Raw genomic sequence first — 17,025 nt, 5'->3', positions numbered from 1 at the left:
ACGGACAGCCCCGGTCTGAGATAGGCCTAGTCAATGTTGCTGTGCATTGTGAAATGTCTTGACTTTCGCAAGTATGGGTTATGTAAACAATCTATATAATAATTCGACATTGTTTTGCTATGACTCTAATGCATTTATAATTTAGTAGGGCCCATTCAGAAGGGAAGTTCCAGAAATGTGTGGGGGAGGGTTTAGACCATTTATCTCTAATGACTGAGTGAATGGCATTATTGTCATATCCCCCATCTTATTTCCGTGAGTAGTTTCATCAGGTTGGTATCTCACTGAATAAAGACACACTAGTACTTTTTCCACAACCGCAACTTTATATTCACCTACCTCAGGGCAATTCTCATTGGTTTACATCATACTGCCTCATAGGTGTCACTGCTTACAGGTGCAGTCACAAACGCAAGGTATTGACATATAATGATAATCTTATGTACAGTCTGTGGTTGGTTGGGATTTTTCTTATACAATGCGGTCCCAAATGTAAAGCAGAGTAATATCATATACATATATATAAATGTATCCATTGTTAAATAGATACATACAAGTTAACAGTCAATGCAACGAGTTCATCTACTTCTTAATCAAGTGTTTATATGCAAGTACCTTGCGCCTTGTGACCGCATCTATAAGCAGCGACACATGTACATATATATTGCTGCGTACAATGTGACAGACAGTCGCCGAAACATCCGTGAAACTAAAGTTGCGGTTGTGTAAAAGGAGTCTCTATCTTTGATATTCTCTACTTCTCTGAAAGGCTCTGCTGCTTCAAACTTCAAACTCGTTTTTGTCGGGAAGGTTTCGAGCTATTGACCGTGCCTATTTATACTTTATATTACTTTTTCGTCCAAGAATTTGAAAAGAATCACCTAGTGTGTTGTAGAATATAATAAACTCGTAAGACAGTTAGCTATAGAGTATCAGAAGGGAACGCCAAGCGTTCGCTATTGCTTAACAATGTATGGCGAACATTACTTACAACAAACATCCCACGCCTCCATCTTTCAGATTGTCCTTATTTGACCTCGGAAATATTTCCCGAGGACAACCGTAAAAGTCACACAGGCTACATGAATAGGATATGACAGTCTTACTTCAGTTACATCATAACACACGTCGTATCTTGAAGATGGGAGTGTGTGTACAGCACATATACCTGCCCTGCCACTCAGTCATATCAAAGCTGTGATATCAATTTGAACGATATAGAAAAGCATTGAAAATGTGTTTACAGTATTCCTTCCTTTCCAATAAAAGTGCACTTTTACTGGTCATTTGTAAATGACCGATTCGTTAGCCTAGGCTATCGATTGTTTTGGTGTTTTACTTTGTGTCGTCCATACTTATCAAGACAAAGGTGACTTTGTTAAACCGACAACACTTGTACATGTGAGTGATCCAGCTACCGTAGAAAATTATGTCCTGGAGCGGTCGCTGTGAGACACACGTAAGGCGTGTGTTCTGCTTTCCGCCTATCAACATTATCTGGTGTGGTCATCCGGACCGACCCGAGCCTTCTTTGCTTTTGTATTAAATTGTGAAGTGGGATAATTAGGTAAACTTGTTGACAGAAATGGCCTCGCATTTTTTTCAAAGTACAATTGTGCAGAGGGGGAATCTATTTATCAAAGATATGAATCATAAATCGCTGCCATTTCGTTTGACTTAAGCATAGTTAGTAGTCTTAAAGCAGATGTTTGGGGGTATAATTGTTACGTTTTCCTGCTTTTCAATGCATGGCAGTTTGAAACATGAACAAAAAATGGTAAACGTTATAATTTTGCATCCAAGTTTTGCTTGGAGATTACGTATTTTGGACCTTCCCTGTGGGATTCTCCGATAACGATAAAAAGCTTCGCCTCTTGATATTAATAAATGTCAATGTTTTCAATTCCCAAGATAGAGTCTCTCTTCCTACTTGTATTAATTGCCGTACAGGTGGCGTCTTCTTTCTTCTGTCATATCAAAGACTATCATTAAAGGTTAACAGTGTTAGTGATCGTGGTGTAACTGTAAGGGAATTCATCCATTTCTTGAAGTGTTGCTACTTGAGAGGGTTCTGTTTGTTTGTTTACCGTGATTGTGTACGAATGAACAGAGCAAACTTCTCCAATTGATCGCCTCTCGGCGATGCGGGACAGCCCCTACCTAGTACCTGTTTACCGCAACTGCCTGGCCTACGCTAATTCTGAGATGATCTGTCAATCAAGATCCACTGTAGCATGGTATCCAAACCTATTACAGCTGCCGAAGGCCTCTTGTCCTCTCCATGAGACTCGACAGCCATGTAATAGGTTTGGATGCCAGGCGAGCGGCCTTTGTTGCCGAGGGTAAACAAAAAAGACAACATATCTGGGTGCAAGTCACGCAGCTAGGAGAGGAAAGTTTACTTCCACCACCTTAATGAAATAATGACGCGTGACGTTTGTCCCTTTGTCGTACGTGTCAAAAGGTCAGGGCTAATAGATTTGCCACGACGCAACCTGACAGAACAGAAGAAAGTGACGAACTAATTTTTCAACACACCTGCGCTTTCTTTAATTTACCTCCGTGAAAAAACGGCTAGGTTTTTAGCAGGCGCGTTCGTGTGTGCATCTGTCTGTCTTCCAACGCGATAACTCGAGAAAGCCCAGATGGGTAGTATTGACATTTTGTAAGTGGGTAGGTCTTGATGAGACCTAGAAATGATTAAATTTTGGGCCCCCTAGAGGGTTTTTTAGAGTCTTTTGATATCTCGTGTTCTAATCTAAACAATGGTCTCGATCCATGGGTTGTTGATAACTCCTGTACTTAGAAATAAGTAAATATGGGCCACCTAATACCAAGTACATGTATTTCAAATTAGGATAATTTCAGAAAGGAAAGGAAAGACGAAATTCCATTAGTTTTGGCAAGCAGGTAGCTAAGACAGAAATGAACACATTCAATTAGATGTAATTTACATGAAGACATCTATGATTTCGGTGTTCTCCATAATGGGCCTGTAAGACATGAAACACGTCTAATTTACTTAAGTTATCGCAAGTAGAACATAAAAGGATATCAAACATGCAAATGGGGGCGGGCTAACTAATTTGCATCATCACCGCCTTTGTGGGTAATGAAGGGAATGTCCAACTGGATAACAAGCATGGTATCAGATGTCAGAAAAAAACAATAAAGACAAAACGGCTGAGAAAATTGGGCCCAGGCTCTGTTATTACAACCACAGTTCAGCACAACCCTTTTCCAACTCATGGACCTGATCATCAGTAGACAACAACACCTCAACACTGCAAATACAGACTGAAAGGGGAACTTCCTTGTTGCTATGACCGACATAATACACCTTCACTGTACGAGTTCCAGTGCAACTGGACAAATCTGGGTAAAATGGACTCATGCACCCAAATAACACATTAAAAGGAACCTTGTTATTATGTTATCAACCTTGTTAAAAAACACACAAAAGACACACCTTCTGCTAAGATCATCGAATCAAGACATTTCATTTTCAACTGTTTTCAAAAAAGAAGTCAAACCCCGCAATAGTAGCGTAGGTTTCAGAATAGTACTCGATATTCTGTATATACATACAAGCAGTTAATCTTCGCATGTTAGAATTTTGATTATTTACTTATGTATTTGATTTCGTTTACTTGTAATTAGCCCCATGGGCATGAATTTGCAATAAAACATTTCATTATGGCAAAAATGATGAGGTTAACAATTTGCTTGGCGCCATTGTGGCTACAAAGTGAATAGATTTGGCACCATTAACAATTTCTCAGTCAAATTATTATACTACCCATACAAATTTGGTCCATGACCAGGGGTGGACCTGTAGTACGTAGACCCAGTTTATACATATACAGATCTTAGACGGATTAATAGTCCAATGAAACTTATCAATTTCAACATATTTTATTACAACAGAGCCGTGATGTGAACTACATTGCAGAAAATGTGAATGTCAATGTTCAGGACCTGTTGTGAAAATATTTCCCACAATACAGCATACTAGAATATGCAACCCCAGGGTAATATAAAATAGGATATGTTATGAATCCCTTCCTCACCAGAAACCAATAATGAATCTACTTGTTTTTTTCAGTCATTTGCCAGCATCTATGTCATATACTGTAAATGCATTTAAGTTCGCGGGGATTTAATTTTGCAGGAGCAGGAAAAAGGACTTTTCGCAGTGGTTTTAATTTTGCGGTAGCACCATGCAACGTAGTCTCTTACTGCCACGGAAAAATGTTGGCGGTGGTTTTAAATTTGCGCTGAAGTGGCCAACGCAAAAACCGTGAACATAAAACAACCGCGAACATTTCTGCATTTACAGTACCTGTACAATATGCACACTGCTATGAAAGGAAGCAGCAAAACCCTGACTACATTCAGGTACATTCATTTGGCTTTGCTGATTTAAGTTTCAAAATGAACTTCCTTTCCATGAAATATTTGGAACAGCAGAGAACTGCATAACAGTTACATGTATATCTGAAAATTTACTACTGTTTGGTTCTGATTGAGATGAAGTTTTACAGAGACTTCTACATTGTAGATTATTGACTTGCATCTGCAGAATCTTTTAGTAGTTTTACCATTTTGGTAGATTAATGTTCATCAGAGAACAGTCCTTACTTTTTCAGCAGTCCATGGCACAAAGAAACTACCATGACAAGAAACTTACCACATATACAACCTGTATCATCAAAATATGTACCAAATATATTTTTCAACAAAAATTCATTAAAAATCATATTCCAAATAGTTGATAAGGGGTCACTAACCATACGAATCTTACTTTTCCACCCTTTCATTTCAATTACTTTAACAGTCTTGCATCCTGTAACACTCCATGATATAATCTTTAATAACTGGTTGATCAATCTTCAACTATTATTAAAAACACATGATAGAACTAGAAAATTTGAAAATAAACTATCAACTATAGGGGTGAGTGCCTGTATTTTGTACCAGTCCAAAACTGTATCACCTGTACCGGTCCAGAAAAAAATGAGAAGAGCAAAGTAGAAGAGAGTTGATAGTCATTTCTACATTGCAGTTTGTTACTGTGAGGGGTACACGTCTATTCACGTGTTCATGGTTCCAACTGCACATGCAGTGAGATGCACTGTGGGTAATATGTCAAAGGTGAAGGCCTTAAGCCTGTAAACATTCTTGTCTAGACAATGCTTGATACAAAATGTACATGTAAATGTCAACAGACCTGTTTTACTTATGTCTCAGGAGCATTCAACATTGACATATTACCCACAATGCATCTCCCTGCACATGTGCAGCTGGATTGCTGGAACCATGAACAGGGTTGCTTTTTTTCCCTCCATGACAAGCGAACAAATAACTAGTTTGCTGGCATTTTTGCATGTTGGAACATGTGAATCTCCAGCCAGCCCCTGTCAGGGTTCAACTCCCCGCACAGAAGACAACAGAACGCATTTTCCTCCTTCCTCAGTTGAACGTGCATGGCGAACATGTGGCGCAGATAATCGGACCTGGTGTGAAACTTGAGATACCCCCCGCAGGCCTGGCATGGGAGCTTTTTCCACACGATCCCGTGGACCACGGCTTGATGCGTCCACAGCCGCGTCCTGTTACGGAAGTTAAAGGATGTAGGCCAGTTGTCCTGGCGGACGCTGATCTCTGAAGCGCAGAGGTTACACGGCCATTCCTCATCCGGCGTCACCACTGACATGTACATCGATCTGATCAGCTGCATGTCGCTCTCGATGGTTAAACACGGGTTGTATCGCAGCTCCGGGGGAGGGTCGCGCTGCCAGTACTCCTCCATGTGTTCCGTGGGCTCATCCGTGTCCTCCCAGCACAGCTTACAGCGGTACATCACCTCCCCACACGACACCTGGTGGGCCCGGAGGCTGCTCTCAGAGGAGAACAGCATCATGCAGTTCACACAGGTGTGCCCCTGCTGAAACGCCTGCAGAAAAACAAGGCATTTCAACTTTATTTCTGCAATATCTTCCTCTATAGTGTATAGTGTAGAACAGGTGGCACTGGCACATAAAAAAGATACTGGGAATGGTAGGAAAAAGAAAGAGTACTAATAGTACAATATGATAAAAGCTCCATGGTACATGTAATACAGTACTAGTAGGCATCACCTGGACATAACCTTGTTAAGATTCTTAGCATCTCAAATCATAAAGTCCTCTATATGTTGTTAATTCTTGGTGGTTGGAAAAATTACAATGCTGAGTCTTAGATTAGGCTTCTGGTTGGAGACAGGACAGACAAGCATATCATCTAGCTTGACAAGAATGAAAAAAAGTTTGGATCTTAATTTATTTCCAACATGATAACCATATTTTTGTAACAATACTTAAAGTAACAATGATTTAAAAACTTCTAGATGATTTTAGACAATATACTTAAAAAATGATAATAGACAATATACAGAAAAGGCAATTTTGAAAAAGGAAATGTTCTTTCAAAAATATATGTTCTCACTATGGTCTTGTTGGTAGCCTCAGGTGGTCCCTCTGCCCGGGTCCTCTGCATCTCCGCCCTGACCGCAGCTCGGTACGCCTCCGCCGCCTCGATGGTCTTCGCTAGGTCAGTTTCGGGTTCCTGGGCTGAACTCCCACCATTGAAATCTGGTAGTTCCTCGGTACCTTCTGATTCGGGAGTGGTCTCCTCATCTTCCTCCTCTACAGGTGGAGAGTTCGCATCTGAGTCAGAGTCGGAGTCGCAAGCCAGTTCTAGCTCTATATCGTGTTTAGGCATTTTGGCCTTACTACCTGAAGCAGGGGAGCTTTCGGCATCCTCTACCGTTTGCTCTGCCTTGCGTTTTTGAACTTTCACCCTGGTGGAATCGGAAGGGTTGTCTGAAGCATCTTCGGGTGATTCATCTGCTCCTTCTGCAACAGTTCCGACTTGCTCTCCACGAATTCTTTGTTCCGGGCCGACCCTCCTCTTCGACCGCATTGTTCTGTTAACTACTCTACGCTTTTCAGACTTTTCAGCTCTTTCCCGTGATTTATCTGTAGCTCTTGTAGCTCTCTAAGTTATCACTAAGCGCAAAAACAGACGAGAAAAGCCAACTTGTACGCTGACTGAAAGGTCCAAGATGCCAAAACGCAGGTGAACCGGAAGTACTTCAACATACCAGTCCGCCTCTCGCAAGTTCTCGCCAAAGCGCGCGAGAACTGTTTCTTCCAAGGGAGTGACTTTTTGGTAACGCCACATGGCATGGCACGGTAAAAGAGTATTCTGGAAATTTTTGGCGTGTGTGTTTGAGCACTGAAATCTGTATGATCTGATCAATTGCGAAGAGGAGAGACTCGGGAGCTATATTACGGCTGGATACCAGACTATATTCTGAAGAGGGGAATTAAGTCTGCTGTTAAAAATAAAATGAAAAATCTGCTATCAAATGTCTAAGTTAGGCCATATTGATTTGATTGTATGGATGACATCCGCGCTCGCACCAATTTTCGGCCATTTCCAAAAAAAAAAAAGTTTTCGACCACACAATAAATTGGGCAAAACAGCTGTAAAATGAGCACAAATATTCCGTAGATTGAAATAAACGTATCAGAAAACAGATGACTAATGCCATAGAATGCCAAAATAATATTGTTGGTAGGGGGAGGTACCAGTACAGGAAATTCAAGTCCTGATTGCCTGTGGAAACTTGAAAACTGGCGATACTCAAAACAATGGTAATTGGTCAATTTTGCTACAAGGGAATCTGTTTGGTGGATTATTGGACTCCCACTGGCATTTTAAAATCCCATCTCCATGTAATCAAGATAACTGTCTCAGTCTGTACCTTTGACTGTAGAAACTTGGTACAATTGACTATAAACTCTACTCGACTTCGCTCTTGTTGTCTTCTTGGCCCCCGGTAAGACCCCAAATGCCTGCCGAAATACTGTAATTCACTTTATCTTCACTGTACCAAATTTTCACGGTCTGAGAAAATTGAACTTGCTCTCGGAACTAAATGTTCACTGTCGAGGCAAGTGCGCATGAAAAAAGTCTGTGAATTATTTTTTATCGGTAATGATAAGTTCACGGTACAGTCGTCACCGTGAAAACCGTGAACATAATATTACAGTGAAAAAAATCAGGAATTACAGTAGTGTGTCCATTTTGTAATTGGCGAAACCTGTTCCTCTGATTTTTTTTTCAGGTCTGTTTCTATCGGATTGGTCCTCGAAGAAAAAAAAAAGTTTTGCATCCATATGATGTACTGGTCCCTACACCTAACTGTTGGTATACCATACTATGTGTGTTTAGTCTTATGTTCAACCTTCCTGGACACTTTGATTTCATACTGAAGGTAACTTTTTTTTTTGGCCAAACTTTTTTTTTATTCGCTCGCTCGCATCAGTTTTGGAGTTCCCAGAGGATGTCATCCATATAATCAAATCAACATGGCCTTATGTTCCAAAACAAGTGCCAAAGATAGAAAAAATAGCCTTTGATCAGTGATGAGTGATGACAAAAATTAGTCAACAAAAATGAGAAAAATATTAAATGTAAGACAATTATTCAAATAAAACTCTCTTAAAAGTACTACAAACTATTCTAATGAACAATGATGAGAACAGGGCCATATAAACTATAATTTGTTTATTAACAAAAATGCTTATACAGTACTAACGTCCAATGAAAAAAATGTTTGCTACTTTTCAAAAGTTCTTATTTCTACAGGTATAAACGTTATCATATATAGACACACAGAAATATATACTAAATTATGATTGTTACACATCAACAATTACAACTGTTAACAAACCTTCCACAATTTTTTTCAACAGCTAGCTAATATAGTACATTACCTACGTTGTACTGTATGAATACATCATGTTCACTAGTACATGTTCACGGCACCATCTATCTCACTACATTTTACTGACTGCAGTTGACTTTGGCCTAAACCAGTTCAAGTGATACAGGTTCACACCTTAACAGCAATAACAGAAGTACTTAGCTGTTGATTTGCAATTAACTAAACAACAAACAAGTACTCTGAAAGGAAATTATACCAAACAGATAGAAAAAAACTACTTAAGATGTATTAATTTTAAAAATAGAGCAAGTAAACCTACCATATTGACAACCTAATACAGCATAAAGATTCATTTCCTCTGGTTAACTCTCCACTAGTCACTAATTCATCAACATTGAAAATAGCATCACACATCAGTCTAAGATAACATTTATCATCAGTTTTCTAACTAAAGATCTAACAAATCAGCATGCCTCATAAATTTACACTGCTACAATTCATGAACATTTGACATCTTCAAATGTAAACTAAACTCCAAATGGTGCAATTTCATAAGTTTGGTAATAGTCCTGTTTGGAAATTACACATCTAATGTTATCTTACCCTGACAAGGTAACTACTTAAACTTCTACTTGTCAAATGCAAAATAAGAGGTTCAAAAGAAATACATTTTGTATATGCCTATTTATACACAACACTTTGTGGTCAGGTGTACTTTGATCAAATCTTTCTCATCTATTACTGCCTGGTACTAGTTGCAACTGAGTAGATTATACATAAGTTATAATGAAAAGGGATAATAACATGATCTCATTACAATCTGTCTTCATGTACATTATTAAACATACATTACTCAATAGTAACCTTCATTAGTTCAGTATCTGATAATAGCTTCCTTCAGAATTTTAACACAATTCAAAAATGTAAAACAACACTCTAAATATCTAACAAAGAGCTGTACGAGGGGCATTCAATAAGTAATGTCCCTGACCCACTGCCAGTTGTCTGATCTAGATGAAATGTTGCATGTGTAATGAGTCATATCTCTATGGGTTATGTTGCAAAATACAGCTCTGAACTAATCATGGTTACTGATTTACTGGCGTTTGAACTGAGTCAGGTGCGAAATGGACCAGGTGTGAAATGGAGCAAGTTTAGTGTCGCGCAGTGATCCGGTTTTTGTATTTGAAAGGACGCACACCAAAAGGGACTTTTGATGAAATGAAAAAAACTTATGGTGATGATGCCCCATCATATGACCTTGTAAAACGCTGGCATCCTGAATTCAAACAAGGCCGGAAGTCTGTGGAAACAGCTCCCAGACCTGGTCGTCCCTCTTCTGCTATTGATGAGGCATCTGTCGGAGGACCAACCTGGGATGTCCTACAAGAACGGTGTCCAGAGCTACATCAAATGATGGGAGAAATGCATAACTCTGGGTGGTTCCTATGTAGAGAAAGACTAATAACTGTGCCAAGTTTCATTAATCTCCTGCTATGGGAAATGGGTCAGGGACATTACTTATTGAATGCCCCTCGTAGGCATATTTACATGTAACTATGAAGGAATATTTTGGCAGAGGTAATGAGCTGATGAAGTGTGACCATGATCATATGACTTGCTTTTGTGCCAGTTGGGCTGGCTGAAGAGAAATAGTCCATACTGTAAATACAGCATCCTGTGAAAAAGGATTTGTGTTACTACCTAAGGGCCTGAGAGGTAACATACAGTGATTTATTTTGCTGTCTTTTTGCCATGTTTGAACAGATGAAGTTCCAACAAGCCCCTGTCATGGAAGGATTTTCCACAGACCAGACAATGAAATGTTTTCTGAGCCTTCCTCAGTCCTACATGGTTGGCAAACATGTGGCGCAGGTACTCCACTCTCACATTGAACTTGAACGACCCCGTACACACCGGGCACATGAGGTTTTTCCAGACAACTTTGTGGGCAGATGCCTGGTGAGACCACAGACGCAATCTGTCCTTGAACGATGTGACAGCCAAACTTCCTCCTTTACTTCCTTTTTCCGCCTCGCAGAGGCTGCACGGCCATTTTTCATTCGGCTTCACCACGGACATGTACAAAGATTTGATCAGAGGTAGGTCAGATTCGATGCTTAAGCAGGGGTTGTTCCGCAGTTCTGTGGGTCGGCTCCATCGCCAGTGTTTCTCCATGTGAGCCTTGGGCTGGTCGGTGTCCTCCCAGCAGACCTTACAGCGGTACAGTGTGGAGTTCAGGCACTCCTCACGGTGGGCCCTAAGGCTGGTGTCAGAGGAGAAAAGCTTCATACACTTCTGGCAGCAGTGCGACTTAGCAGCCTTGCTGAGCTGTTGGCAGTATGCCTCCCCAAAAGCCTGGAGAAAAATTGTCTTTCTTTTATTCCAACTATAAAACTATTTCTTACCAATTAGTTAGGGTGGTCAACAAGAATTAGGTTTTTGGATAAAAATACAAGTCTGAATTGGGGAGTTATTTTGAAGGGGAACTTAGATGATTGCAAACTAGAAATCGTGACTTAAAATCAAAAGTTTTTCAAAAGGCATGCTTCCACAGCTAGCAGCTATTGCACAAGCAACTCTAAAATCACTAATTACAACAGAAATAAATAAACAACTAAGAGTACTGTGTTATTTGTATAGATTCTCTTGGTTTTATTAACTGTTTGACTTTGAGTTGACCATAGCTAACTCCAGAAAGCATTCTGACACATCAATCACAGTCTGATTTACATTGAACTTGAAGATCAGCCCAAGACTGAGTGATGGTGAGATGTCATAGGCTAACAAATTCCTCTTCCCATTGCCAGGAACAGGCAGTCTGAAACCGAGGAAAATTCACATGCAGTCACACACTTCTTACCCTTACCTGTTTGCATATGCGTTCATGGTCCTGCATAGCCTTTCTCTGGGGGAAGCTAAGGCCACAGTTGCCGCAGTGGTACTGTGCAGAGAACAGGCTGGTTTCAGGGGAACCAAAGTTCCTGCCACTTGGCTGCTGTGCACTCCTTGGACTTTCCCATTGGTCTGAGTCGTCCTCTGGTTCCACCTTTATAACAGTGTCTATGTTTGCTGAGATGGTGTTGCTGCCTTCTGGGATCCCTCCAGCTGTGTCAACTCTCCTTAAAACAACCCGGGGTCTTGGTTTTGGTGTGGTGTTTGTGCTAGTGGCAGGACTGGATTTTATCTGCTTCCCTGGTACTTTAGGTGTGTTCTTGTGCTCCGTGGTGGGGGCCTTCCCAGGTTTGGACCTGCTCAGGATGTTGGGAGGGCCTTCCTTTGCTGTACTGGGAGCAGAGGTGGTTTCTGTACGTGTGCTGAGCCTTTTTGCTGTGGTAGGACCTGGACTGTCTTCCGCTGCCCTTTTCTCTCTTGCTGCCTTGGGAGTGGTGTTTGTTTTCTCATTGCTGCTTGCTGCTGCACTGGAACCAGCTGCCGCTGAACGTCTCCTAGCTGTCTGAGAAGTGACAGTTTTGTGCACTTTTTTCATCAGCTTGATCCTTAAGTTGCCCTTGGCCACATTACTAAAGACATGGGGTTTGTTGGGACTGCTTCTAAGTGTCCGACCCATGTGTCTTGGGCTGCTTCTCAGTGTGGTGAGGACTGGACTACTGCCTCCACTGGATGCTCTCCTTGCATGACTTGTATCCTTTTTGCTGCTTTTCTCCACATCTCCACTGCTGTCTTTCACAGGTTTGGAATCCTTGTCACTTGGTTTTGCTGTAGTACTTTTGGTCTCCTTTTCAGATCTTGCAGAGCTGACTGTACCTGAAGTTTTGTCTGGTGTCTTAGTGCCTGCAGTGCTAGCACTTTTTTGTTTACTTGGAGTGGCCCCCTGTACTGTGGCTTCTCGTGTGGGCTGTTTCTCTTTGCTACTGCCGGCTGCCGTTTTGCCGCTAACTGATGACTGGTCTGCCCTATTTCTGACATCAACAAACAGGACACTCTTGTTACATGACGGCATGTGCCTCTGCAGGGACAGACGCGATGGGAAAGACAGGCTACATCTATCACAGATCCACTTTTGTCGCTGTTGGTGGTCAACCTCGGAACTGCCGGGTGACTTACACTGCTCCTTGTGGCGCTGTAGTTTGAGGGGTGTTGGGAACGTCTTAGTACACTGACCACAGCTGAACTGCTTACTTGTTATGAGCTTGCTTATGTCAACGTCTTTAGCATTCAACACCAAAACCTCTTGGCTCTCTGACACTTTCATGTTTTCTACTTCACTAACATCTTCATCAGTGCTGCTCCCTGGTTGTTGTGGTTTGGAAGTATCCTGTACAGTGGCTCCACCTTTTGCTCCTGCTTTGCGGGAAAACGAGCCAACTTCGTTTGGCTTCCCAGAGTTGGCTCTGACGTTTGTACTCTTGGACCTTTGTGGGCTTTCAAACTCCTGGAAGGACTTCCAGCAGTCCCTGGTGTGGAAGTCCAGGGCCCTCTGACTGACAAACCTGAGCTGGCACAGGCTGCACTTGTACTCCTGCAGCTTGCTGCACACCCTTAGATGCATCTGCAGAGTCTTGGCACTTACGAAGTACTGAGAGCACCTGGAGCATCCGAACACCGGCCTCTGTCGGGGAGGCTCTGCGATGCTGTCCTGAGTGCAGCTGGGCCCTTCCCCTGCCCCCCTCCCACACACTGCCTGGTGCTGTTTCAAGACTTTGGTGCTGAGGAAGTGCACTCCGCACCTGTGACAGGTGGACAGCTGTGGATCCCACCTGGCAGGTCCAGGGCTCGTCACGTCTACTGTTGTTACCGTAGCAACTCCGTTGGTCTTTCCCGTGTTCTTGAAGAAGAGACTCTCGATTGGCTGGTTCTGCCCATGGCCAGTGGAGGCCACCTGCAGTTCTGTAAGAGGACTGTAGGGGGCATTGGTGTTGAGAAATGGCAAGCCAGGATTCCTTGGAAAGAGGCTGCTTACTGTGCTGGATGTCAAGTTATCAGTAGAGGATGGTAATAAAAGTGATGACGGTGCTGTGTTTTGCGAGTTCCCCTCTCCTCCAAGTACCTGTTTGGCAAGAAAGCAAATATGTCAAAGGTCATCAACACAACAAACATGAACTAATCCAATGGAAAAATGTACAGTTGTTATTAATTATGACAGTCTTTTTCTTGCCATTGTCCTTAAGTCAAGCAAACAATCTCATAATAAAACCACATGAATATTATTACAACTTTCAGCAGTAACAAATAAGGGAGTTTTGTCTATTAGTTCATTCACTGCTGTGTTGAAATATACAAAAAAAACTCCAAGCCCAATCATACAACAAACTCTGTCGCAAATCCTTTTATACATGATCAGAATGTTTCTCTTTTTTGTCATGTAACCCACACCTGGTCTACAGCTCCCTTTGCCTTGAGGTAGTCCTTGAGCCACTCCACCACAGGATGGAGCCGCAGGGCCTGGGCAGTGGCCAGCAGGTCTTCATCACTGCAGTGGCCACTGGACACAGTCAGTTCTGTGGATAACAACAAGCATTTCAAGTACAGCCATACATTATCAGTGGCATGGCAAAAATTGAAAATACAAGAAATGTACGTACAAAATAAAAGATAGTAGAGTTAACTGCTACACTAAGCAACATCTTCTTATACAGTGCATACAAGTATATTACATTTGTCATCATCATAATCATCATCATGCTCACCACATGTCAGAAGCTGCATCATGTTTCTCCAGCAACTCTTTTCAGCTGCTTGTTGCATTGCATTACAGTTAATCTTGTATGTAAAGTCAAAGTCAAAGTTAAATTTCTGACACCCTACAAATCTCCTTTTTCATACAAAGCAAAGTTCGCCCATGTGGAAACATCCTGATATGTCACTTGTTCCTACCTGAGGTGTACATGTAGTCCAGGAGTGCTGAGAAGGCTGCAGGGTTCAGGAAGTCCACCCGGACAATGGGGTCATCCCCCAGGCACTGGAACAGGGGGGTCCGGCATGCCAGCACTGCACGGTGACAGCTGCAAGTACAAAGCATATTGTTTACTTGTATTGCATACCTGCAGTTAACTGTCTCATGGCGTAACACACCAGTCTGTTCTGAACAGTGCAAGCTGCATGTCCTGACTGACTTGCTATTAGTGATGTTGAGATACATGTGGATAACACAGTGACAGCTGCATATAACTAGAAAAAAAGGACAAGGGAGGCACAGACAGTCTGCAACCAAATTCTTTCTTGGCGTTGCCAACAGAAAAAATTCTATTACTTGTTTTCAGCTGTCAGAACTCATAGACATTGATACACGGTAAACAAATCAAATATTTTTTTTTACTTTTGAAGTCCACTACAAACACTACAAATATTGCTACTGGTGTCACCATCTATTTTAGATATAGTGGACTTCAAAAGAAAAAAAAATTATTGAAACATAATATGATTCATTTTACGATTCCTGAAATCTTACCTGAAGCTTTTGTCCTGTACTTTGACTGTAATGTCGCAGTACCGTCCAGTCTGCCGGAGGGCGTCGAGGCACTGTGCCAGCTGAGCATGCTGTTCTGGGAAGTTGAGCTTCATGCCTGTCTCCAGTCCATTGTCTGGCTGTCCTGGACTCAGTGCCATCTTCAGGGTTCAACTTCAAGCAAACATGTGGATCCTAAACCACAGGATACATCATAAACATCTTTACAAACATCAAAGAGGGCCTGCATGCTCTTTTTCGTAAGGCATAGGCAGCCTACTTTTATTTCCCATAACTCGTAGGGAAAACCATCTTATCTACGTAACTCGTAGTGAGGCAAAAAAACCAAATTTAGCGTAATTGCCTCCCTTGATTTAGTGTAATACGTAGGGGGTTCTTCTGAATTCAGCGTAAATTGTTGTCGGGACCCCCCATGCAGACCCTCATCAAACAAAGGCTCAATATGCTTCTTTAATACCACAATAACACACATTAGATTTTAGTGTACATGGTAAGTTCTGTGCATCACAGAAAGTTCCATTATATGAGAATCCTATGATGGCAATAGGGCATGATGTAACTTTACAGGGCTTTATAGAGTTGTCTTCCAAACGGCCGCGTGGCGCGTTGGTACACCCGATCCCTCGATCTCGGAAGTTAAGCAACGCGACGATCCGGACAGTGCTTGGATGGGAGACCAACCAAGGACGTCCGGATTGCTGTAGCCTCACGAAGCTTTCCACGAAATCGTCTTCCGGGAGGGACGTAAAACGGGGGTCCCGTGCTCGAGGAGGTGCCTCGACCACGTTAATCAGCCTCATTACTCATAATGGGTACCTACTGGCTGGCAAAATACACCTGGTGATTATTATTATTATAAATCTTCATCTTGGCTTGAATTTTACCTTCTTTGAATACAGAGGACCCCCAAACAACTCTACGCATTGCTTATACAAGCTTCGTAGCTATGCCTTACATAATATAGTGCATGCAGCATAGTGCGCGGATACGTGTTTAACGACATGGAATCCAAACAAACGATAAAACTGCTGATTTACAAACCTGCCCCCCTCCCCCAACCAAACCCAACGCGAAGCTGCAACGCACCCGCCCTCCGCAAGACAAAGGCACTCCACACAAAGACGCAAAAACTGAGCCACTGGCGGCATTTTCAGCTCACTTGGAGAGTCAAGCATAACAAGATAACTACCAGGGTTTTCTATGGTTTAAATACCACCCGATAAATGGACACATTTTCTTACCCTTTCTCCAAATTTGTCGAAGTTTTACATCCAAGATAAGAGCGCATTTCTGAGTAGAGCGCATCCAGACAACAAGAACGAAAATTGCGTTGATTCATTTCAGTGTTTGAAAAAACAAGATATGTAGCAGGTCAGTCAATATTATGATTATGAACATAAAAATGAGGTAGTTATTTTTTGTGCAAATTATGCGCTGAAATACAATGATAGTTCAAATTGCGTATACTTTATTACGTTTGCATGCTATGACAGCTATTTTTAGAGGCCAAATCGGTCAAGGGCGGCATCTAGCGGCCAAGCTAAAAACTGAATCCATAATCGTCGTCATCATAACAACAGGTCCTGCATCTAATTTCACCACTGACATGATTGAGTGGGAAGTACCTTCTGGCTACAATATCATTCTTCAATTTGCTCCATAAATTTGATATATGATTGATACATCCGCACAAAAGGGGAATAATATTTTCGGTTAAATAATAATAATAATAATCAGATAGTCTTTTTCTAATATGATAATGTCCTTGTTTAAATGAGGTAACCTTACAAGAAGTAAGTCCGGTGCATACAAAACAATG

The 17,025-nt window shown here is 41.7% G+C and overlaps 2 protein-coding genes across 3 annotated transcripts; both read right to left on the bottom strand.

Annotated features, from left to right (window-relative positions):
* Positions 1–3,899: 3,899 nt before the first annotated feature.
* LOC118414107 lies at positions 3,900–7,157 on the bottom strand. Its single transcript, XM_035817884.1, has 3 exons — positions 6,487–7,157; positions 5,310–5,956; positions 3,900–5,140 (listed from the first exon to the last, which is right to left on the bottom strand). Exons 1-2 carry the CDS (start codon positions 6,961–6,963, stop codon positions 5,366–5,368), a joined length of 1,068 nt encoding a protein of 355 aa, XP_035673777.1. The 5' UTR covers positions 6,964–7,157; the 3' UTR covers positions 3,900–5,140; positions 5,310–5,365.
* A 3,161-nt stretch (positions 7,158–10,318) lies between these two features.
* Positions 10,319–16,585, bottom strand: LOC118414764. 2 transcript variants are annotated; one of them, XM_035818987.1, is made up of 6 exons: positions 16,448–16,585; positions 15,189–15,380; positions 14,615–14,742; positions 14,114–14,238; positions 11,646–13,787; positions 10,319–11,134 (listed from the first exon to the last, which is right to left on the bottom strand). In XM_035818987.1, exons 2-6 carry the CDS (start codon positions 15,344–15,346, stop codon positions 10,511–10,513), a joined length of 3,177 nt encoding a protein of 1,058 aa, XP_035674880.1. In that variant the 5' UTR covers positions 15,347–15,380; positions 16,448–16,585; the 3' UTR covers positions 10,319–10,510. The 2 variants fall into 2 exon arrangements, with proteins under 2 accessions (XP_035674880.1, XP_035674881.1); XM_035818988.1 differs by having other exon boundaries at positions 10,625–11,042.
* Positions 16,586–17,025: the final 440 nt, after the last annotated feature.

This window comes from Branchiostoma floridae, chromosome 4 (assembly GCF_000003815.2).
Source record: "Branchiostoma floridae strain S238N-H82 chromosome 4, Bfl_VNyyK, whole genome shotgun sequence".
NCBI lineage: Eukaryota > Metazoa > Chordata > Leptocardii > Amphioxiformes > Branchiostomatidae > Branchiostoma > Branchiostoma floridae.
Note: the sequence above shows the minus strand (reverse complement) of the source record. Positions and strands in the feature narration are given on the sequence as shown.